The 25,630-nt window shown below is 41.9% G+C and overlaps 1 protein-coding gene across 5 annotated transcripts; it reads right to left on the reverse strand.

Moving 5' to 3' along the window:
- Positions 1-521: 521 nt before the first annotated feature.
- On the reverse strand, positions 522-20,034 carry LUC7L3 (LUC7 like 3 pre-mRNA splicing factor). Of its 5 annotated transcripts, XM_066614558.1 has the most exons (13): positions 19,763-20,034; positions 18,834-18,900; positions 16,426-16,465; positions 16,075-16,219; positions 14,959-15,036; positions 14,771-14,875; positions 11,750-11,911; positions 9,215-9,492; positions 8,793-8,953; positions 2,567-2,707; positions 2,356-2,461; positions 1,879-1,944; positions 522-948 (listed from the first exon to the last, which is right to left on the reverse strand). In XM_066614558.1, the coding sequence occupies exons 1-12, from the start codon at positions 19,859-19,861 to the stop codon at positions 1,920-1,922; spliced, it is 1,407 nt and encodes a 468-aa protein (XP_066470655.1). In that variant the 5' UTR covers positions 19,862-20,034; the 3' UTR covers positions 522-948; positions 1,879-1,919. The 5 variants fall into 5 exon arrangements, 4 of the variants coding, with proteins under 4 accessions (XP_066470655.1, XP_066470654.1, XP_066470653.1 ...); XR_010793745.1 differs by having other exon boundaries at positions 1,879-2,461; XM_066614557.1 differs by having other exon boundaries at positions 522-1,944.
- Between the last annotated feature and the right edge of the window lie 5,596 nt (positions 20,035-25,630).

Below are 25,630 nucleotides of genomic sequence, written 5' to 3' on the forward strand. Positions count from 1 at the left end.
ATATCAATCAACTGAAGCCAGAGCTTTCATAACCAATAGCTTGTAATTAGTTTTGCTATCCAGCATGCAGGGAAATGGGGGTTGCTCTCTAACATCTTTCACAAGACTTGCATGTGTGTGTTCCCCCAGTCTCCATAAGGGGAGCCTTGTTAAGCAAGCCCCAGCATATGCCCCCCCTCCCAACAGGGTTCTCGTGAAGCTAAGGCCAGATCTAGAGAACATGTACATCAACTGAAGTCAGAGCTTTCACAACCATATCTGGCATGTTTTCTCTCATCTTATGAAAATATCATAGCTCTTTTACACATAAAAACAAGAGAAGAATGACAATCTCAGCTGCTTCTTTATTTACGTTTTCAAAACGTATGCTACTGTAAGGGTGTTTGGATCATGTAAATTTTAGGGAAAAAATCAACCCTTTTCTCTTGATGGGGGTTAAAAATGAATTTGAACACATTTGATTTATTTGGAAAGAAATCTATTTTAATATTAATCACTCAATGACAAACGAATGCGTAACAGAAATTCATAGATATTTTATTTCCACTTGGGTATATCAAGAAGCTAGGTATAGGCTTGTAAAAATGGGATTCATTTTAGTCTGAGTCACACAAATACTAAACATTTATCCTTGTGTTTCAAAGTTCAAGAATGAAAACTTGCAATTAAACACTGAGCAAGCCATGTGTTCAGGTTATGTTGGTTTATCATCTTAAAAGTCTTATAGGAAAAAAAATGATAAAGGACTTAAATTCTCAGTAGCTTGCTTATTAACATTTCTCTGCATTCTGAGAGGTCACAATAAGTCCTGAATTACTTTATAAAAAAAAATCTAACTGAACTTTAATTTTTGTCTATGCCACTACAGCTCTCTTTCACCTCATTTTAAAGCAGATCTTCATATTATGCAGTCTTCAGGATTCTTCGCAGACTTGTCACTCAGCTGTCCTATAATGCAAAACGTTAGAAAAAAGAGAGTCAGATGGTGGGAACAGAGATGACTTTTATCACTCCTAAATAATGACTCTATTTGCTGCCCACTTAACTCTTCAATATTCTCATTAATACACAGGGGCTTTGAAGTAATACTGAACAATTAAGGACAAACACAAGGTCACGATCACCAACCGTTTATGTTGTGCAGCCTTCATGTATTCCAACAAGAACTTGCAAAGGGTGTCAAATGCAAGTGCTGTTGAAATGAACGGTGGTTGTGCAACACCAGTGCTTAGAGGATTGTACTCTTAATTGTTTAGCAGCTCTTAAGAGATAAATGTTAATATAGTTTCAGAATAGGTTGCAAGGAAATAGGTTTATCAGCTGTTTTTATCTGGGTTAATTCCTTAGTTAAGGAATGACCCTAAAAATAATAGGTCAAGAATGGGTGGCTATTTATATTAAAAATTTAGTTTTCATTTAAATATGCAATGTGCTTGTATACATTTTTGCCATTTATATATATTTCTACTGGGTGTTTCTGACATTGGCCTTTAATTTCATTTGCCTCCCAAGTCTGGTATCAGCCAGTATAGGTTGCTGTGTACCATGGCTGCTTGGCAATTCTCCTACGCAGTAGGAAATTATAAACACATACCTCTTAAAGACTTGAAATGCATTGAATGTAACAAGGCGATTATTATGTAGTATTTATTGCATTTAATACTCTTTAAAGATATCTAATTCTGGGCAGCACTGCATCCCTACACACAGTTGAAAGAAAATTCCATCAAGTTAATATCAGGTTAACAATGGTCACAAAATATGCACAAAGATTCCTTTTCACTTTTGTAAATAAAACACAACAGTAAGCTTAAAGATTACAGGCAACAGCATTCAAACATGGATGTGGGTAGAGAAAGGAGTACCTGGCATGAGTACCTGCTTAGTTTGACTGAATCCTTGATTTTTAATTTGGCTTTTCATGGGCCGCTCACAACACCAACGCTGTGTGAGGTATGGTAGTCAGCTGCAATTATTCATAAACCCTACACTTCCATCAATCCAATGCTACTGGCTCTCGAGTTACAGAACAAACTGCATTAGAATGCAAGGCAAAGCAAAAAAACTAGAAACATCCTTGACAAAGAAATACTAGCAGTTTATATAAAAACAAAGTAGTCCAACATGTGCCTCAAATATTTAAGTATTAAAGCAAATGTTTCTGATGCACCAACACAATATGGACTTAATTACAAAATCAGTTCAAATTGTTAAAAAAGATAACAAATCCCCTAAAAATAAAAAATAAAAAAGTAGGATAATTAACTTCTATGGAGACTATATTACAAATATGTTCCCAAGAGGCACACTAAGGGGGTATGTCTGCTACAAAATAGCCGATACAAAACAATGTACCTCAAAAGATTTTGCAGGACTACACTGTGTTTATCTTCAGAACGTGCTTTAGTACCTCTTCTTAGTTGGCTTAGCTCCATCTTCATCTGTACATACTTACGCTGCACTGTTAAACAGTAACAAAAAGCCCTAATCAAAGTTTGAAATAATGCACTTACCTCTGTCTGATCTGAGGTCATATCAGATCAGTTTTAATTGGACTGAGTGTCACCTTCAGATTTAATGTCTTCACTGGTCCCATTGACCTCATTCTTAGCATCGCCTTCCTTGGAATCCATGCTTGTGTCTTCACTCTGTTTTTCTCGACTACTGGACTTCACACTACTTTTTTTATCATCAGATCCCCTCTTTTCTGCCATGAAAGAAGACATTGACCATGGACTTCACAGTAAACACACACATGGTATCACGTTTTTCAGGTGAGGAGTATATGCTGACACCAGCTATGGCTGCAAAAGTGGAAACTAGAGAGATCAAGATTATAGAGCCAATAGTAAAAGTAACGCTTCTATTAGAAAGAGAAAGCTGCGTTCAGAGGGCTAGTGGATAGGACAGCATGGGCGGAGACACTACTGCCAAGATTACAAAGCAAAATGCATGCCAGTCCCCTCTGATAACTGGTCAAAGCCATAAGCTATACATAAATCCAAATAATTTACCAATAAAAACATATATAAAACCGAAAGTTGTATACAGCTTTTCATTAACCATATATAGCTTAAATTCATGCATAATATATATAGTTTCTCTGCAATATCTCAAATATTGCTGTGTAATCTGCTGGAAAGTTTTAAAACTTTAGACAGTAATTTTAATTCCAAGCACCGATTTCTCACTGAGAGGCACAGAACAGTTTAGCTTAAGGTAAAGCTAATACACCCAGATTTTAATGCAAGTATGGCCTGAAAGTAACCAGTTTCAACAGAGCAGGACTTCAACATGGCTACTTGATATTAATGTCTGACATTTTAAAGACATTATTTCAAACTGTAACAATCTGTTTATACAGATTTTCATGCTAATCTATTGATAGATGACCACTTCAGTCAAATGTTTTTTTTCATATATAGCCATGGCTTTATGTACTCTGTTATTGGTAGTTGCTGCTTCTTCCTCACTCTTTGCTCAATGCATCTGTTTTACTTTCAGGTGCTTGCCATGTCCCTCACCTCACTAATGGTTGGACTTTGCCTCCCTATCTGCCACCTCCATCAGGGAAAAATTAGTCTGTGTAGATGCACCATCTACACCATATTTAGTGTAGAAAAATTAGTCTGTGTAGATACACCATATTTAATAATCCATGACTGTGGGGAGCAAAAGATATAACTTTCAACATAATTAAGGGTTTGCTAGTTTTCACCTTACTCACTTGTCTGACATATTTTTACCTAATTTTCAACACAAAACTGCAATTTATAGCATTGGTTCATGTACTGATTGGAAACTGAGGGACTAGCTAATGGCACTCAGGCTGCAATTCTAACCACACTTTCCTGATAGTAAGCTCCACTGAACAAAACAGGACTTACTTCTAAGTAGACCTGGTTAGGATTGTGCCCTCAGTTTGTTACACAGGAAAAGTAGTTGTCAAAATGGCAGGTGTATAGAAAAGTATGGAACAGCCATCAGTAAAATTAGTAAAGCCAGAAGCAGCAGGTCCCAAGAGAAAACAGCAAAAAAGATTTCATCTTTTATGCTTTACTGTAGACATATTACTCCTGAATGCAACAACATTCACCATTACATGGGCAGTTTTCATATGAAAAATTAAGAATATTTATATGCTGTTTTTCCAACAGGTAATTGTTGAGAACAGGGTGTCAAAAATAAGGCCCATGAGTCGGATACAGCCTTTCTTTATCCGGCCCATGTGGTAACTGGGCTCTTCCAGTACTGCCCCTTTCAGCAGTCCCACTTCTGAAGTGCCACTTCTGAAGAGACACTGAAGTGCCAGGAGAACTGGATTATCAAACAGTTTGCCCTTTCAGCAGTGCCACTTCTGTTGAAGTGGCACTTTGCAGAATACTTCTCAGCTGTGAAGTGTTGCCTTGGTAGAGGCAGCATGACTGAAAGGGCAGCCCATGTAGTAATTGAGCTCTGCCATATCTTGAAAATATAATCCACATTTGCACATTTTCTCTTCTGTCATTTACAGTGATAAATAAGTGCTTATTATAAGAGATAATAGGTGATAAATAAGTGATAAAAAGTGCTTATTACTAGCCATTATTTGCTTAGACATCACTTCCTGTTTAATGAAGTGGCCCTGAGCAGATGCCATGAATGCTATTTGACCCACTATATGAAATGAATTTGACACCCCTGATCTAGAAAATAAAAGGTTCCATGTCCCAAGAGAGCTCACAATCTAACAAACTTTAGCAGCAATGCTCACTAGCAGCAAACTGCCACTAGAAAAGATGCTATGCTGGGATGAAGAGAGATGTTTGCTCTCCCTTCAAAGTATAAGAGCACCACTTTAAACAAAAATGCTTCTTTGTTCAATCAGCAGGGGTTATCAGGTTTTTAATTCACTAATTTTTTAAATATAAAATGCATGTGGTATAGTCCAAATATTTAGATCCAGCCTTTCCCCTCTTCAAGAGAAGCCCAAGGTTTCTTTTTCTTTTATATAATAGAAGTTGTCCTGCAAGCGGAGAACCCAGCATTTGTTTCAATGCACAAGTGCAGTGTATTCCACTGACAACCAGCATGAAGAACAAAAGTCTTTTAAGCATCCATATTTAATATGAACAGGACACAAATAGAGATTCTCAAAGCTATCTAGGACAGTGGCATCACTAAAGTATGCTTCACCTGGTGTGGGAGGCCAGTGCATCACCCCTATGATGGACTTTCACCCATGTAGTAGGAGGTGCAACGCCCCAGACAGCACGGTGATGTACCACTGCCCCGCTCCGCTGGTTTTTTGGCTATAACTTTTGATAGAACAGAAATATTTCAACGTGACTTGTTTCACTGCATTCCGCATAAAACTACACATTGAATGATACATAACATGATGGTATTATTAAATACCAACATTTTAAAAATTCGGCCAGTAGCGGTGTCACCCCCTGTGTCACCCAGAGCAGCCTGCACCTCCTGCACCCCTCTAGTGATGCCACTGATCTGGGGTATGGATTTAAATGGGCAAAGCAATATGTTTCTGGCTTGGAACAGGAACTAAAGTTAGTAGAGGTTGAAGCTGTATTCAGAATAAGAAAATTTAGGACAACTTTATTAAACAGAGAAGAAAGCATCTTAAAAATCAACAAGGGGAAGCACTCTTTAAAGGAAGAAAACACCCACTATTTGAAACTTGAGGGAAACCACCACAGAAATCTAGTTAACTGTGGACTCTTAGAAAACTAGTCTGTTCTATGAGAACTGCTTGGGCAAGTTGAGCTAACTGACCTTTTAGAAAGTCTTCAGTTTTTGCCTTATTAGGTATCTTCAATTCACATGGAGATTCACTGAGGAACCGCAGTCTTGTTGCCTGCAGAGGCCTAGCAGGCAGTCCAATGAACTTATCTTCTGTCTTACGTAGATACAATAGAGCTCAACAGTCCTATGAGTGGGCAGAATGCGCAGACTCTCCTGGAGGTGTTTTAGGATTGCTTTAAGTTTGGACAAATGGAGAACCTTTTTTTTTTGTACAACTATAAAGCAGTTATTGACCTGTGGGTTGAAAGATGAACCTAAACTATGACAACTGTCAGGGTCTTAAGATGTGTACACTACAGCTGTCCTTCTGCATGGTTTCTGAAAACTGCTTTTTTAATTGCAACTGGTCATACATGCACTGAAAGTATTAGGATGTGGTATAAGCTGATCATGAACTACAGTGCTCTATTGGAGGTTAGAATAGGGGCTGGGGATGGTGACAAATTTTACCTTCTACTTAATGGATCTGCAAGCACACTCTGCAGATAGGTATAAAATAATCTCCATAAGTATTATTCACATCTTTAGTACTCTCTATTAACTAACCCAGCACTTTTCAAACTGAGAGTCAGTAACCACTTGGTGGGTCCTGCAGAGCCTCCAATGAAAACATGGGTGATTGAAATATCAGATAATTGCCTCAAGCCATGAGGCTATTCAAAAATCAGAGAGCTGCTAACTGCCCTGAAAGAGCTGAATTCCTGCAGTTTGCAAGCTTGTGTAAATATAGGGAGATAAATGTTTCAGCATCTTTTTTCTGGTGTGTTTCTTTCCTAGTCCATCAATGACAAGTTGTAAGGTAGGTGAAGGCTGGGTCACTTAATTAAGCTCCTCAAGCCTTAAGACTAATCATTATGGCTGCCTCATGAGAAATGGATTGAGCTTTTTGCAAATAAGTAAAATATTACTTGTAAATAAATAAATATTTCTTTCTAGATCACCTCTTTTTTTAAAAACCCATAAAGCTAGGTGGTCCTGATAAGAGTTATTTTTGAAATTTCAATTTCTTGTTACCTAAACACAATGGGAAATTCTTAACCATTTAGGTTTTCTAGAGAAAGGTCTGTATATAATTATCAGCATTTACTGAAAGAGCATGTTAAAAATAGAATAAGGAACCTACAAAACGGACAGATATTCAAACATCTGCTAAGAAGCAACTAACCCCCAATATTTGGGTAAAGCTGAGGTGATATAGAAAGAAGTCAAATTGTAAATGCAGCTACAACAAAAGAGTGGAGACCAAAGCAAAAAAAAACACAAAATCAGAACACTAGTAAAAACCCAAAAAGTTAGCATGTAACCTCGTTTGCAGAGAGGTTGAGAATCTGAGAGGTGGGGAGAAGTTAATCAATGGCTGAGCAAGTATGCCAATTTTCTCACGTATTTATTACAGTTTGAGTGAACTTAATACTTTGGTAAACAGAACCCAGAAATTAGACCTTTGAGACATTCACTTTCCCTGTCATAGTTAAGTTTTAAGGAATGTCATTAACACTGCAGTATACTTTACTAAATATACCAGTTATGCTCAAATTTACTAGTTTAAATGGTTAAAGTAACTCCAAATGAAAAGCACTGCAATGGGCAGATTTAAGCAAACCAGGCTGCTCCCTAAATGCAGATCCTAGCAGTTACCCTTTGTGCAATGCATACAAGACCTTCTATTACTGCAAGTCACTGAAGTCTTCACCAGAGAAAAACACATCATGAAAGACCTTGTACCTACACTAATGTTGAATGTAATCTAGCAATATCCACACACAGGACTCCCATTATTGTTTTTGCAATAAGGGTAGGTGAGTGCACAAATACTAAAATGCATCACAAAAGCACTAACCAAGACCTACTAAAGAAACGATAAAGGTAATTTTGAAATATTGCCTAATAAGAAAAGCCTGAAAAGGTCGTCAGAAAAATACTTGCCAAAATACAAATATTTTATAGATTTCCTTACAGTTTGGAGACTGTACAGAACTTTGAAAAGCACTGAGCAATCGTTCATCATAAGCGACCTCTACGCCAACAGGGAAGTTCCCAACAGCCCAAAGAGAATACAGAAAGGAATGAATGGCATATATACTAAGCAGCTCTGCCAAAACAGGGCTGTTTCTCATACTACTTTCAGAAAGGATCTGAAAACAGAAGGATAACAGGGAAACTATTTTTAAGATACATGGAAAGCTGTTCCTGAGGACACGCATCACTCAACACTTCCTTTTTAGATGTTCTTTCATCTTTTCAACACAACTTTTCAAATAAGACATGGATAAAATCATGTTTCCTTGACTGAAAAAACATCACCAAGAAACATTAACATGCCAACACAGTCAAGACCATCATACCATTATAGCCTGTTGAACTGATTTGCATAAAGGTATTTCAAAGAATACTGTTTGACAATTAAAACCACTAGCAAGCCTTGAACCTACTTTGATAAGGCTATTTCATCAAATTTCCCAAATTGGTTAGAGATGCAGGCAAAGACAGCAAATAATCTCAGAGGCTGGGTATACCATTGAAGAAGGTATACGAGGAGAAGTGATTAAAAGTGTACATGAGATTACAGGAGCAAAAAGTTGCCTAACATCTCTTCTACTTTCCTCTGCCTCCACAAAAGCTCTATTTTTTTTTAAACCAACACCAATTAAGAAATAGTGTTGCATCTGTACGCCTGACACCAAAGACTGGCAACAGAACACAAATATATATTTGAAGTCAACATACAGTAATTTTCAGGAGAAGCGGGCCAACAGTCTAACTCATTTGACACAAGAATTTATATACATATACCTGAAATCTAAAGATTTTAAATCTAATACTCAGCAGTGCTCAGAGGCAGGGGAAAGTGCATCTATATGCTTAAGAGTACATTTCATCGTACATGAAACAATACAAGAGGAATTTGGAGAGAGAGAATGGTGGGATGGACAGACCATGGCATAATTCTGGAGAGCACCTCTTTTATAATATACATGTGAACTAACCTTTCTCCTTAGATTTCCTGTCTTGTTCTCGCTCTCTGCTTTTGCTTCTGTGCTTGTAAGATTTACGATCCCGACTCTTAGACCGCCTTCTGTCCCTGCTGCGTGATCTGTGCTTTCTGTCTGATCTATCATGGCTTCTGCTTCGACGTCTCTCTCGACTCCTGAAACAATCACAGAAACAGTCAAAATGCTTCAATATTTAAAACCTGTCTCCAGTATTTAAAAAATTGACAACTCGAGTATTACAAGTTGCTAGAAGACCTTGAGTTCTATTTCTGAGGCTAAAATCGGTCCTTTAATTCACAATAATGCTTGGCAATAAATGGTTCATCAGGAAAAGAAAGCTATGCTGTGTTCTTTAGGTCTGAGGGTCAATGAATTCAATTCACTCCAGTCAGTCCAATCATGTCCCAGACAAATACCTGCTTCGTCTTCTGTCTTTGCTTCTTGATCTTTTATGGTCCCTTGACCGGCTACCTCTCCTGTCGGAGGTTCTGCTTGAATGTCTGCTTCGTGAACGACTCCTCTTCCGCCTCTCCCTATCTCGAGCTCTCTCTTTCTCTTTTTCTTCTTCTTCACGCCGTCGCTTTTTTTCTCTTTCTTCCCGTTCACGCTCCCTTTCTCGCTCTTCTCGTTCTAGTTTCTCTTTTTTTAATCGATCATCACGCTCAGGTTCTTCAGTTCTTTTTCTTAATTTTTCCTGAAGGAAAGTATTCCACAAATGTTGACAGAAACTCTCAACCTTCTGTTTTGTATGTACATAATTTACACATTTTGAAGGACTCCATCTACTACAAAAAACAATCTCACCTTGATATGGCAGCTCATCCTCAATGTACCTTTAATCTATAAGTTAGGATCCTGGCTAACCACAGTTCAATTTGTTTTTTGTACAAACTCTACAAAATAGTGCCAACCAAATATGACTTTCTGAGCTCAGTTAACCAAACACCACCACTTCCTCATATCATCTACTGAAAGTCAGCTCTGGATAAGAGTACGGGAAGGACCATGGCTCAGTAGTAGAGCATTTGCTCTGAACACAGAAAGTCCAAGGTTCAATTCCTGGCATCACCAGACATGGCAGAGAAAAATTCCTGTCAAAAGTCTCGAAGAGCAGCTACCAGTCTGAGATCAATGGTTTAATTCAGCATAAGGCAGTTTCCTATGATCTTAAAAATCTGTACCCTTTTTGTATATCAAAAGGTATACATAATTTAAGTACATTAGTGACATGATCACAGAACATGATTTCAATTGGTACAGCTCAAATTTTAAGACTGGAACTAACGCTGTTACTCAAATCCACAGAATTATCTGCTATTCACAGCTCAGCAAATAGTTCCTAAAAAGCTGAAAAACTTCAAGACTATTGTTCTACAACACTCATTCTGCTATTCTTATCCAATTATCCCACACAGCCTAGGTCAATCTGACATCTTGGTTTATTGTTGTTTTTAGTTCCCAATAAATACAGTTGTGTGCCACTTAATGACAGGGATCGGGACCACAATCTCTGTCATCAAGCAGTGTTTGACATAATCCAGTCTCTCTGAAGGGAAGGGAGGGTTCAGATGCAGCGCACGTACACTCGCTGTCCCTGCAGAACTCAGACCAAGGGAAATTATATCTCTCGCACAACTTCCGGTTTCACTGAGGAAACTGGAAAGATGCTATTTCCCTCAGTCTGAGCCTTGCAGTGTGTGGATGTGCGCTGCCTCAGGGAAGCTCAGGCAATCCTCTGGAGAGTTTTGGAGTGTGACTCCTGGCATAAACCAAGATTTTAGGTGAGCAATCCAGGCATAAGCCAAAACATCACAAAGTGTTGGACACATATATTTATTTCAACCTTTGTATAACACGGGTAGAAATGGAAATACTGCAATACTTTCCTCCATGGTTGCCTTCAAGAATTTTAGCTGTGAAATTCTCCTTTTTGTGTTACAAAGTCCTTCGTATAGACACCCGCCTGTATCAGATATCCATAGTTTCACCTTTCTGTGGATCCAAGGAACCCCCCACCCCCAGTACAGTACCTTTGTTTTTATTACCTCTGTTGTCTTGGTAGCATGCAGGCTGGTTGTATGTTTGGTTCGTAAGTTAAGCGAGAAGCGCCCGTGTTGCAAGCACTACTACAGTAAAACAAAGGTACTGTAATGGGTGCACAGGGGCACTATTTATATAAGATTAACCCACAGCCACGGTTTCTGTATCTGCAGGCCCCTCCTGGAACAGAACCCCCACAGATACAGGAAGATTACCGGTATTATTGCTCCGAATGGCATATTCCAAAATATATTTACAGCAGCATTTCCCAGATGTTAACATTGTTCTGCTTAGTCTACAACAGGGGTGTCCAAACTTTTTGGCAGGCAGGCCACATCAACTCTCTGATGCTGTGTGGGGGGGCCAGGAAAAAAAAGAATTTACATTTCAAATTTGAATAAATTTACATAAATGAATATATTAGAAATGGAACTTATATGAATAAAGGTCTTGCAATAGCTCAAGGCCTATAAAAGGCCTTGCACAAAGCAAGGCCAGCCTTTCCTTTGCTGCATCACAGATGTGAAACAGCAATCAGTGGAGGGAGCCCTCATCCCACAGCTCGTGCAAGAGGTTGAACAGTTGGCCGTCATGCTGAGAGCAGTTGCCATCAGGCCAGCATGGGCTCCAGCAAGTTTCCGGAGGGCCAGAGGCTCATTGGAGACTGGGGTCTCTCTGAGGGCTGGATTGGGAGTGTTCGAGGGTCGCAAGTGGCCCCAGGGCCAGGGTTTGGGCACCCCTGGTCTATAATATCAAATATAATGATATTCTCTGATTCAAAGCTCTGTAGACTTTCATTGCAAAAAGCAACTCAGGGGTTTCTCTTTAGACTTCAGTGTCAGGTACTACTCAGCACACTGCATGCAAAATATTTTGGTTCATCTATATACAAACTCAGAGGATTAACATACTTTTAATTCTTCTACCGTTGCTTTAATTTTAGCATAACCCATATGCTGTTTTCCCATCAAGTGATCATCTACCCTGGACTGTGCATCTCCTACAATTAAAAATGCTCCACAGACTTCACAAACTTCCATTTGTTTTTCTTGGGCTGCAAAGCTCTCAATTGTCTGAAAAGAGAAGGTACATATTAACAAAGGCATTAACATCAAAGCTTCTCCAAAAATTTACAACTTTGTTCTCCCCATTTCTATCCCACCATAAGGAACTCCAAAGTGGCTTACAGCCTGTCAATAAAACACAAAGAAAAACAATCCTGCTCAGGTTTGGTTTGTGCCATTTTTCAACACCTTCCTGAAGATACACAATGGATCGGGGCAGTCTAAAAAGGAATTTGCGAAATGTGAAAGTGGGCTTAAAAAACAAAAAACATGATATCCCTTTAAAACCACAAAATAAAACAAAATTTACTTTTGCTCCAGTGAGGGAGAAACTTTGGCTCAGTCAGTCTTGAAAATAATTGGTTGACCCAGGCGGCAGAGATGTGGTTTAGGTTCATTTGCAAGGCAAACTGTGCATTCACTGTATGTGCAAGTCGCTTGCTGTCCTGGCAATCTGGTAATGTTGCCTCTTTATGGTGCTGGAGGGGTGTGAGTGAGTGTGTGAAATACTTGCCTGCTTGCTCCTTTGCTTCTTCCCAAGCACAATCCTATGCATGCCTACTTAGAAGTAAGCCCCACTGAATTCAGTGGGAATTACTCCTATGTAAGTGGGTTTGGGATTGCAGCTTTAATCAGAGGCACCCAGCCAGTCACTGCAGGGACCCTGCCTTGGGTGGGAGGAGGAATACTTCCTATGTCCCCGCTTCCTACCTTATGGACTTTGTTGGGGGTGGGGGGGAGAGCACTGCTGGCGCTCCTGCTCCCTGCCCTCTGGACCTTGTTGGAGGGCTGGGATCCCAGGTGGTACAGCCTTGGGAGGGAGATGCTGTCCCCCCCACGGGCAGTGAGGGGGGGAAGACTAGAAAATTCCAGATGCCCTCCCTTGACAGATGCAGGTATCTTGTTGTCTTGTGTGCTCCCCAAGGCATCTGGTGGGCCACACTAAGATACAGGAAACTGGACTACATGGGTCTTTGGGTTGATCCAGTGGGGCTCTTCTTAGGTTCTTACATAAGAGGGGGGAAATTTGACCTGGGGTATGAGATTATCTATGTGGAATGTCTGGTGCAAAGACAGCTGCAGACCAGTAGCTCCAAAGGGGGAGGGGAGGAGCTTCTGCATGGTAGAGAATTGAAAAAATTGAAAAACAGGCGTGCACAGGCAGATTTGGATTGAGGGAAGGAGGAAGGGGTAATTTAGGGAAGAACCAGCAAAGAGCCAAGGCATCTTCTAGATAGACCTGCTAGCTGGGTATGTGACCTGTTGTTCAGTCAGTGTGTGTTGGGGGGGGGATGTTACATGATTGCTTCAGATTGCTTTGAGGCTGCTTAGCTGCCCCCAGTGACTGGAAAAGTCACTCTGTGAGAAACTCATTCTGGCTTTCTGATGCACCTAGGTGTCAACACAAAAAGCCACACATGCTGAAGAGGGGTGCTAGATGCCCTTCTTACACAGTATTGCCTCATGTCACACCCACTTTGAGGGGCAATTTCAAAAATATTTGCTACTGGCACAGCGATCTGATGTTTGAGGAAAAGTCAGTGGTCTTATTAGACCCATAAAAGCCCTGGCAAAATGTCTAGAGTACTATACTGAAGCTCTGAGCCTAAATACTTCAAGGTGTACTTCTATTCTGAGCATTAGAATACATGTATATGAAACCCGAGCTGCTAAGAGCCCAACCAAGTATTACACAATGCATGTCAAAACAAGAGAAAGTGAAAGCTGTCATTATGGTTTTTGTAATCTTTGCCGCTTTACAAAAGGGGTTGTGTATGACAAAAAGTTACCGAATGAGAGTTGCATCATAGCCATGGATTTTGCTGAAACTTTGCAGCCATTTCAAAAATCTACACCCACATTTTTTAAAAATTCTATCACTGGAATTTTTGATACAAAACACTCAACACTGAAAATTTGTTCAAGGTCCTAATTCTCATAATACATGTGCCTATTCTTTTAGACAGAGATTGACATATATTCTACCTACAGCAGTCACTAAGGGCTAATTTTGAAATTTAAAAAAAGTAGGTCATTTCAAAAATTGACATTCAGAATATTTTTTTAAAACCTTGCTAATGATGGAATCTTCATATGCCAAATTTTGTTGGTTGGACATGGAATATGCCAAAGTTGATTTTAGTAAATAATTCCTTGGTGCTGGAATTCATTTCCTTCACCAAATCAGGAAGTAAGAGAGAACTTAAAAGGGGTAACTAGAGTGCGCACACTTATGCGTTCTCTCTGCCTTGCTTCTGTTCTCCTGTCCTACCAAAGCACTCCCAGAAGGACAAGAGACAGTGCCTACCAAGTGCCTCCCTGCAGTTCACAAGGGTAGTGGTACAGAGACCAAGGTTTCTCAAAGTGTGGGTCATAATCCGACTGTTGGTGGGGGTCGCAAAGCAGAAACCGATAAGCTGATATTTCCAAGAAGGAAAATGCCTGTATTCAAATAATTATTTTAGGCACAGCCAATGGCTGTGGAATTTCAATTCCCCCCCCCCCCCCCACTCAACAGCAAAGTTGAACTGGCACAAATCCAGTTCTTTGGATTCCAGTCTCTTTCTTAGCACAAATTCTGACCTACTTCTGTGCAGAATTTAAGTGGGTTTTTCCAAGCACAAAACACACAACATTGACAATTTTCAGGTACTGTGTTATTTGCAAAACAGAAGACTTATATGGGCACTAGGTAAGTGATATACATTAGTAAGAAATGAAGTAATATATTTCAAATGCGCTTATTTTTATGACTAATTGAAAAATAAAACAATTGTGCAATGATTTCATCAAGGTTATTTAACTGCATCCCACAATTGCCTCCAACTTTAAAACAAGGCAGAACAGGGTTCTATGACTCCTACTTACTGATGTTGTAGACCTGAGCAACTCTCTCTCTTCTTTTAACTGTTCAACAAGTTTCATCATGCCTTGAGCCTCTTCCACCTTTCCTTCGGAACCCAGTTCTTCAATCTATTAAGGAAAACAAATTTATTATAGTGTCCTGATTCAGCCTCCTGAATAACATCATTATATTACTCAAGACAGTCTTTTACCTGTTGTAGAAGTACATCAATCTTGTCTGTTAAGACTTGAATCTTCTCTTCATTTTTACCAGTAGGTCCTGCTGCTTGCTAAATATTAAAAGAAGTATTAGTTATTAAGAGTAGTGATGGAAGAGCAAAAACAGTAAAATACTGCTCTACTTCACTAGACTATGCTAAGTTTATTGACCAACTGATGAAGTTTGCAATAATAAAAAAGGAATGGAAGAAAAATCCCACAGTAATTGTAAATGATAAAGAAAGCTATACAGGTGGGAACGCAATATCCACTGATGTGACTCACCACTGATACTGAAGTCCACTTTTAAATGCCTTGTAATGAGAAAAACACAAACCCAAAATCCAATTTTCTACCTTCATGTTTTGTCTATACAGTTATGTGTTCTCAGGAATGGGATTGAAAGCTTAGTCCTATAACAGGCTAGTTTATGGGGCATTTTGGATGTGTGCCATGTGATTATGGATTCATTACATGATTTTATTTATGTATTATCATGATGTTTATGCCAATAAAGATCTCATCATCACCGTCATGCTGTCAATTATAATTTCATTCCACTAGATTCCATTTTTCACCCCATCTAGTTGCTGAATGCAGTATAGTGTCTATACCAATGCATTCTGCGGTGTCAATGAAAGAGCAAGAAACTTGTAATTCTGTCTTTAAAGCTATTTCTCCACTGACTTGATATCCACTTCTTTAATTTTATCCAGTGAATAATGAGGCATGACCAGTACTACATCTACCAGCAAATGGAAATATTAATACTAGCCAATTCATTTCTGATGAGTTCAAGAGAAAACCATGTGCTGGCCTACTCGGTGGGCTTATTCTTCAGGGTCAGTAAAGTGATAGGAAGTTAAGAAAGCAGTCTGAGAATCTCATGCAATTCGAAAGAAGAAATTAGCTAAATTGAGCTATTAGCTAAAAATAATATAAATAGCTATTAGTTATTTTTATTAAAATAACCCAAGCATTTTATAATCTTTGGGCATGTCTGCACATCTCCTCTATTTTTAAATAATACCTGTGAAAAGAGTTGTTTATATTAGATTCACTTGCTGATATTAAGAATGTGCAAAAACAGTTTCTGCTTTTGTACTTACACCTGAGGACTGCTGAGTCTGGGACAATGCTAAACGGGCATGACCTCTTCGAATTCGTCGCTCAACTTCTGCAAGCAAACTCTGTAAATAGCGAAGGAAGTCTCTTTCGTAGCCTACTTTCATGAACCGAGAACTCTTCTCATACCTGGCAATGTTAAAATATTTTTTATATTAAATATCAAATACTCTTCCTGCATTGTCAAATCATTAGACAAACATAAGACAACCTCTGAGTTTTCAGCTTCAATAAAGATTAGAATGTGGGGAGTTTTTTTTTTTTTTACATCAAGTACACACTTATATTACATCCAGTTACACCAAAGAGCATTAACCATAAATACAGACACTCACTGTTTTCTGAGGTTTTCATCATGAATTTTTTCACATGGACCTAGAAACAGAAGAAAAATGAGGATACGCACATTTTTTATAATTATGCACAACCAGACAAATTCAAAGCTGATCAACCTAGTATGGTAAATGTTACACCTGAGAAACAAACTGTGCTGTACAGTAGCACATTTCTAAACGCTCAAATATACCACCTGCTCACCAAGCTGGCAAAGTGCTAATGACTGTAACCAGTCAGGACCCATCATTGTACTAGAGCAGGGGTGTCAAGGCCTGGGGGCTGGATGCGGCCCATAGAAGCTTTTTATCTGACCGTCAAGCTCTCAGCTGCTGAGCAATGCTCTCACTCCTGAAAGGGTGGCCTGCATGATAATTGGGCTTCCCCATATCTTGAAATATGATCAAGATTTGTGTATTTTCTCTTCTGTCATTTGCAGCTAATGAGTTCCTACATAAGAAAAAAGTGCTTATTTCTGGTTTTGACCTGTTTAATGATATCACTTCCCGCCACATGACATAATCACTTCTGGCCCTCAGCAGGCATCATGAATGATATTCAGCCTGCTGTATGAAATGAGTTGGACACCCCTGTACTAGAGAGTATGGTTGAGGCCTACAAGAGAAGACACTGGCAGACCAATTAAGAAGCCTTTTCCTAAAGCTTGGGAGAGTGAAGACGAACACATTTTTATGAACTTCTGAATGAACGTGGCTTTCATGTCTATTGTCTGCAAGTCCACATGGAACTGGTGATGGTTCAAGGATGTGCACTTCACACTCCTGCAACATTAAGCTAGTACAGGAATAGCTAAAAACTTTTAAAGCATGGAAGCCCACATAATGTTTATGGGAGAAAAACAAAGAGGGTCCAAGAATGCATTCAATAAACCCTATCACAGTTCAATGTTTTGATTCTGAATCTTTTCAGCAGCACAGCTGTGCAACAAAGCAACAGCAAAAATGACTGTTCAAAGTTGTGCTAGCAAAAGTTTTCTACAATCTATACCAGGGTAGTCAAATTCATTTCATATAGTGGGGCGAACAGCATGCTTAGCACTTGCTGAGGGTTGAAAGGGACAAAATTAAGCAGAACATGTTATCAAATAGATGGCCAGAAATAAGCACTTTGTTCTCACACAGAAACTCATTAGCTGCAAATGATAGAAGAGAAAATGTACATCACTTTGCAGGTGAGAGATGGTCTGCAAAGTGACACCTCGGCAGAAGTGGCACTGCTGAAAGGGTAGCCAGTATGATAATTGGGCTCCCCCAGCACCTTGGCAGTATCTCCCTCTCTGTCTTCTTGGTCTGCCAGTTACCATCTAACATTCCTTGTGTTCTGAGGTCTCCTTTTATTTCTCTCTTCCAGGGTCTTGGCAGAAGCAGAGCTGCTAAAAGGGTGGTGCTGGGACAGCACAATTATCATGGGGGCCAGATAAAGAGCTTCCAGTGGCCACATCCAGCCTACGGGCCTTATGTTTGACATCCCTGATCTAGTCTAAGAACTCGTCTGCTGGTGCAACAAATCTTAGGTATGGGCGCACTATTATGGTTGTTCAACTTGATATACAGCAGAAGAGTATTCAATCCAACAGAACATATTAGCTATACAAGGATATGAATGTTGGTTGAAAAGAGATTGGAAAACTACTGTTGGAAGGCATTTGTATGAACAAGGGAAGTTTGTATTTTGACAACCATGCTCTACAAATAAGAAATTATCAAGATACTGATTACTTTAGAATATAATCAGCAAATTTTATGCAAATCAAAAGTTTTAAGCCATTTTAATAGGATGTTTCACACTTGATGGCCTAAATCAGGGGCGTCCAAACCTTTCGGCAGGAGGGCCACATCATCTCTCTGACACTGTGTCCGTGGGCCAGGAATAAAAATAATTAATTTATATTCAAATTTGAATAAATATGCATAAATGAATATATTAGAGAGGGAACTTATATGAATGAATGATGGTCTTGCAATAGCTCAAAGGTTATAAAAGGCCTTACACAAGGCAAGACTGGCCTTTCCTTTGCTGCCGCTGCTGCATCACAGGCATGAAACAGCAAGCAGTGGAGGGAGCCCTCATCCCACAGCTCATGCGAGAGGTCAAACAGTTGCCCTCACACTGAGAGTGGCTGCAGCGGGCCAGCACAGGCTGCAGCAAGTCTCTGGAGGACCAGAGGCTCATTGGAGATTGGGGGCTACCCGCAGGCTGGATTGGGAGTCCTTGAGGGCCGCAAGTGGCCCCTGAGCCGGGGTGTGATCACCTCTGGCCTAAGTAATCAGAAATAAAGTACAAGAAATTTATTCAAAGTAGAAACAAAACACTCCCCTATACCACTAGTGCATCTCTAATCCCAAACTTTAAACGCACTATAACAAAGGAAACAAACACACACTCTTACCTAAATCAGATCGAGTATTTGTGAACAATTCAGCTGGACAAAACCCACAAAGGTAGTATTTACAAACCTGATGGAAGAAAAACAGGTTTAGAGTTCCTTTTTTGAACACATTAAACTTTACACATAGGAACACCATGTAAAGATCAGAGGTTCTTAGCCTGTGGTGGGGGGGCATGAACAAATGCAAATGTGCTTGTGATTGTGTACATTTTTCTGGAGAGGGGGCCACAGCTTTCAACAAATTATTTGGGACTATGATCCACAAAAAGTTAAGAACCAGGACCCGGATCACGGTTCCCGACCCAGTTTGAGAAGCACTACATGGGGGGGGGGGGTTGGGAGCAGAACCCCAGTGGATAAGGAGGCACAACCTGTGCTGCTAGAACAGGGCACGGACTTGCCCCAACCCGGACTGCAGAGGCGGCGCTGCCGTTCAGAGCGCCTCTGCACAGTGCGCTGCTGTCAGCGTCCCTGGAACCGAAGAGCGGGACCCAAAGGCGAGACGAAGCCCCGCTCGTCCTGCCAGAGCCTCTCGCCTTCTCCAGCAAGAGGCCGCGCTCCGCAAGTAGCCAGCGCCTCCCGCCCGAGGGAGGCAGCCCTGCGAGGCACGTCTTCCACCCCGCGCAGCACTCCCAGCGCCAGAGGCTCCCGGAGCTGCGCTCTCGCTACAGGCCCGCCCGCCCGCCTCCCTCCCGCCGCCGAGGCCACCAGCCCGGCGCCCCGCATCTCCATTGTTCGCTCGGGGAAGAGGCGGGAGCGCGACCTCTCGGCTGGCTCTCCGTCCCCCGCCCCGCTCCAGAGGTCGCGCTGCCTCACCCGCCCCCAGAGCTCCAGCGAGGACCCTCCGCCGCCCGGCCCCAGTCCCGGCCCCGGCGTCCTCACCCCCTCCCCCGGCGCGCCAACAGCGAGGCCGGGCCGGCCACACTCACGCTCTCGTGGTCCCACCGCACGTTGCTGCGCTTCTCATCCGGGGCCAGGTTCCTGTCCCGGCCCATGAGCTCGTCCAGAAGCTGGGCCGCCGAAATCATGCTGCCGGTTCTCTTCTCCGCTCCGCCCGGCCCGGCCGCCTGCCTCTTTGTCGCTCCGGCCGCCTCTCGGTCGGCCCGGCCGCTGCTGCTCCTGCTGCCGCCTCGCCTACCAGGCAGCCCAGCCGACCCGCTGCAAGAGTGGCAGAGACAAAATGGCGGCTCTCTCGAGCCAAGGCGTTTCCCACAATGCACCGCCGCCCCGCGTAACCGCCCTTGAGTCTATCTCCAAGGCCTCGCAGCGCTCCTGCGCGTAGCCCGGGGGGGGGTGGGCTCTGCGAAGCGCTGCTACCCAATGGCGCTCGTCACAGCCCAGGCCTAGCCGCTCTTTCCTAGGAGGAAGCCCCACTGACTCGAATGGGACTGACTTCCGAGTAGGCATGCATAGGCCGGGGCTGTAAGGCTGCAATCCTACCCACACTCTCCTGGGAGGAAGCCCCACTGACTAGAATGGGACTTACTCCTGAGTAGACATGCATAGGCTGGGGCTCTGGGGCTGCAGTCCCAGCCACACTTACACAGGAGTAAGCCCCATTAACTATAATGGGACTGACATCTGAGGAGACATGCATAGGCTGGGGCTCTGGGGCTGCAATCCCACCCACACTTTCCTGGGAGGAAGCCCCACAGACTAATGGGACTTACTCCTGAGTAGACATGCATAAGATTGGGCTCTAAGCCAGCAGTTATTATGCATTCCTGTCCCCTCAGTAGTGCAAATCCAATTCTCCCTGTTGCTCTGAGCAAGCCTTCATATAACAAACAGCACACAAGTCTTCAGCCTTCAAAACAAGCAGCTTCAGATTGCTCAGAGCACAAGCACATCTCTGATTGGTTCACACATATGGGGGCTTTTGTATCTTCATACAATTTGTAGTACAAAATCAAGCCCTGCTTCTCCAGCTTTCCAGAACCTCACAGAATACACCTCTTAGCTCCACACATATTTCTGTTCAATATTTATTTATATTAAAATGGATATACTGTACTTTCTTTTCCACACAAATTCACCTCATAGCTCCACACATATTAAGTATTTATATTAAAATTGATATATCATTTCACAAATATATCATTTGATTGATCCTTTGATTGATGATCAATATATCAATTGATATTTCTGTTGGCAACCTTCAGTCTCGAAAGACTATGGTATCGCGCTCTGAATGGTGGTTCTGGAACAGCGTCTAGTGTGGCTGAAAAGGCCGATTCAGGAGTGACAGTCCCTTCCACACCGGGAGCAAGTGCAGTTATTGATGCAAGTGCAAGTCAATTAATATATCATTTCACAAAACACAAACTCCCAAGCCACCACGCGGCAGAAATATTCCACAGAACTCTGTAGAAAGATCTCACATCTGTTTCACACAACTTCAGAGACTCCAGCCTCTTAATACCATCAGAAACCCACTCAGGGCTCAATCCTATCCAGTTTTCCAGTGCCGGTGCAGCCATGCCAGTGGGGCAAGTGCTGCATCCTGTAGTGGGGAGGCAGTCATGGGGGCCTCCTCAAGGCAAGGGAACATTTATTCCCTTACCTCAGGCCTGCATTGGGGCTACACAGGTACTGGAAAGCTGGATAGAACTGGGCCCTCATATGGGTGGGACACAGCCCTATACAATACCGAAGCTTCATAGTCTAAAAAAGACTCAACAATTTTGATTGGAAATAATTTGAAAAATACAAAGTTTCATATCCCGAGGCAACATTGCAAAATATCAGCCTATAAAGTGTGCACTGACACTTCCACTTTGCAAAATTAATGGAACCTCAGGCTGAGTGCCTTTCGCCAACATACTGTTTAGCAATTTCCCTCAAGGAAAAAGTTCAGTAAGAAAAAAAAACCTTCAGGCAATGTGACCCTGCACACATGCAGAGTGCTTTTCCTTTATGAAGAGATTGATCAAGAACACGGTAAAATCTGCAATCCTGCATTTCATCCTCAGTCTGCCTGCCTAGTGTGGCAGTGAATATCCAATCCAGTATTGCATAGAACAGGGATTCTTAACCTAGGGTTGAAGATTCCTGAAGTTTCCATGAACCAGGTGCAAAACTGGTGTGTGCTTGTTTATGTGCATTTTTCTGGGGAGGGCATCCATAGCTTTCATCAGATTCTCAAAGGGGTCCATTACCCCCAAAATGGTTAAGAAGAACTGCTGGCCCAGGAAGTTGTTTGGGCTGAGACAGCAGGCTGTCTAAGGCTGCAATCCCAACCACACTTTCCTGGGAGTAAGTCCCATTGAACACAATAGGACTTACTTCTGAGTAGACCTGGTTAGGCTTGTGCCCTAAGTGGGAGAAATAGACATTCCATTACTTTGAAATGGTTTATTTACCAACAAGGTAATTCTGATCAACTGCATCTGCAAAATCACACTGACCACAACTGCCATGAGCTTCTTGTTACGAGGTGGACATTAATGGGACAGCATAGCATGCATGCATTTGCATTCACAAGGCAGCACAGTCTATGCAAGACTTTCATTCTGTAAAAAAGATTCTGGATCACAGTTTTGACTGAAGAGAAGTGTACTCTACCAGAATATCAAAGTCACCATTATTCGTTTACTGTATGCTGTAAAAACATGCATGATTAGACAGTGTCAAGCATAAGAAGAGCCCTGCAGGCCAAAGGTCCATCTAGTCTAGAATCTTGTTTTCAGTAGTGGCTGACCAGGTGTGTCTGGGAAGCCCATAAACAAGGCAGGAAGGTAACACCACTCCTGTGTCCTTTATTTCCAGCAATTAATAGTCCTTTATTTCCAGAAATTAATACATGGCTTCCAAAGTTGGAGATTCCATGTAGTTATTTTGGTTGGTAGATATAGCCTTGTAGTAGTTGGCAACCTTCAGTCTCGAAAGACTATGGTATCGCGCTCTGAAATATATATAATATTTCAAGGCTCTGATATATATAAGGCTCTGATATAGCCTTAACCTCCACTAATTTGTCTAATCTCTTTTAAAGACATCTAAGAAACAAGCTATCACCATTTTTGTATTGGCAACCTTCAGTCTCGAAAGACTATGGTATCGCGCTCTGAAAGGTGGTTCTGGCACAGCGTCTAGTGTGGCTGAAAAGGCCAATCCGGGAGTGACAATCCCTTCCACACCGGGAGCAAGTGCAGTCTGTCCCTGGTCTGTCTCCCTGGCTATGGGCCTTCCTTCTTTGCCTCTTAGCCTCAGACTGTTGGCAAAGTGTCTCTTCAAACTGGGAAAGGCCATGCTGCACAGCCTGCCTCCAAGCGGGCCGCTCAGAGGCCAGGGTTTCCCACTTGTTGAGGTCCATCCCTAAGGCCTTCAGATCCCTCTTGCAGATGTCCTTGTATCGCAGCTGTGGTCTACCTGTAGGGCGCTTTCCTTGCACGAGTTCTCCATAGAGGAGATCCTTTGGGATCCGGCCATCATCCATTCTCACGACATGACCAAGCCAACGCAGGCGTCTCTGTTTCAGCAGTGAATACATGCTAGGGATTCCAGCACATTCCAGGACTGTGTTGTTTGGAACTTTGTCCTGCCAGGTGATGCCGAGGATGCGTCGGAGGCAGCGCATGTGGAAAGCGCTCAGCTTCCTCTCCTGTTGTGAGCGAAGAGTCCATGACTCGCTGCAGTACAGAAGTGTACTCAGGACGCAAGCTCTGTAGACCTGGATCTTGGTATGTTCCGTCAGCTTCTTGTTGGACCAGACTCTGTGAGTCTGGAAAACGTGGTAGCTGCTTTACCGATGCGCTTGTTTAGCTCGGTATCGAGAGAATGAGTGTCGGAGATCGTTGAGCCAAGGTACACAAAATCATGGACAACCTCCAGTTCATGCTCAGAGATTGCTATCACCATAGTCTACTGTCTATCAGTTTTATTGAGCAACTCCAGATTTGAATATTATGAGACAATTATGGAATATAATGTTATAAACTACAAATATCCTGTCACCTCTTTGTTAATAGGTTTCTTTTTTAAAAATTGTATTTTATTAATATGTGTTTTAATAAAACACCTGGAACTCCCTCCCCCCCACACTCTCATTGACCACTCTTTGAAAGCTGTTTCTATGTTAGTACACATAACGGATTCATTTAAAAACAAACAAGAGTTTTGAGGCACCTTAGAGATTAATTTTAAGTTAGTCTTAAACCATGGAGGATTTCAATTTAAACTAACTGAAAATTTATGCTGAAACACATTTGATGGTCTTAAGAACCTAAGAAGAGCCCGGCTGGATCAGGCCAAAGGCCCATGTAGTCCAGTTTCCTATATCTCTCAGTGGCCCACAAGTTGGCTCAGGAAGCACATAAGACAACAAGATACTTGCATCCTGTTGCCACTCCTTTGCACCTGGCATTCTAAGGTAGCCTACTTCTAAATCAGGAGGTTGCACATATCCATCATGACTTGTAACCCATGATGGAGTTCTTCCAGAAATTTGTCCAACCCCCTTTTTAAAGGCTTCTAGGCCAGACACAATCACAGCATCCTGTGGCAAGGAGTTCCACAGATTTACTCCATGCTTGACTAAATATTTTCTTTTGTCTGTTCTAATTCTCCCAACACTCGGTTTTAATAGATGCCCCTGCTTGCGGTATTGTGTGAGAGGGAGGGCACCGTGCAGGGCTTTGTTCTGCAGACTTAACCTTGTGCTGGCAGGGGCACTACCTTCCCCCCCTTTTGCTTTGTTCTGTTTAACATCCAGAGTGATTAAGAGTTCTGTAGAAGTCAAAAACCTGCTTAAGATTTTGTGTCTTTTTGGTCCTAATGAAGATATTGCTGGACGTTGGCTTGGGAAATACATGTACAGTAATGCAGAATTAAAAGTTTGAGCTGCCCACCTTCAAGTGATTAACAAACTCACCAAGGTGTAAGGGGCAGGGCCAGGACATCCACACCGCATGAGCATGCATGCCCTTAATCTTGTGGGGCTTGCTGGGGATGATGAAGTACAATCTGAACCAGCCAAAACAGTCTGAGCAGCAGGAATTAACAGGCATTCATCTAAAGTTCCATGTCATGAAAACATTCAGCTGCTTATTTTGGCCAAGCATCTTGTTGGCATCCTTCAGTCTTGGAAAACTATGGTATTGCACTCTGAATAGTGTTCTGGAACAGAGTGTCCTCTCCAGTGCACGAAGCCTGGGTAAAGTAGATATGGAGGATAGACTGTTACCCATGCAGCAAATCCCCCTTCTCCACGTCGCTGAAATGGTCCAATGGAAAGGCAGAGGCCAATACGGTTGGTTCCAATGGCGTCGCAGGAGTTGCCAGAACGTGACTGTGTTCAGCCATGAACTGCCTTAGGGACCCTGGCTCCGGATTTTGCCTCGAGGTTGACTCCTGAAGCCTTTTCCATAACTAGATGTAGCCACAAGGCAGTGGAGGTTTGGGATCAGAGTTTTCCTTCTCTCAGATGAGCTGCCTTCCCAGGCTAACCAGTCCCATCTACCTGGTGGCTGTTCAGTCGCCTCTTAGGACAAGTACAGCCAAACTGAGGGCCTATTCTTATCCCCAGCCCTCAGGGGAAAGGTTGGCCAAGCAAACCTCTTTTAAAGGTATAGAAGCAATTTTTTTTCCTGGTCAGCAGGCAATCCTGCACACCAACATAGAGGCATGTAACATGGTATTTAAATTATTTCATCTTCTCTGTTCTGTGACTGAGACACTGTTTTATTTATTATATCTATATATTTCCTTTCGTCTATGGAACTCCACATCTACCTTGTTCTCACTCCATCCTGTTTTTCCCTTAATAACAATCCTGTGAGATGGATTGCTAGTAGAGG

The sequence above is a fragment of the Tiliqua scincoides genome, chromosome 2, assembly GCF_035046505.1.
Source record: "Tiliqua scincoides isolate rTilSci1 chromosome 2, rTilSci1.hap2, whole genome shotgun sequence".
NCBI lineage: Eukaryota > Metazoa > Chordata > Lepidosauria > Squamata > Scincidae > Tiliqua > Tiliqua scincoides.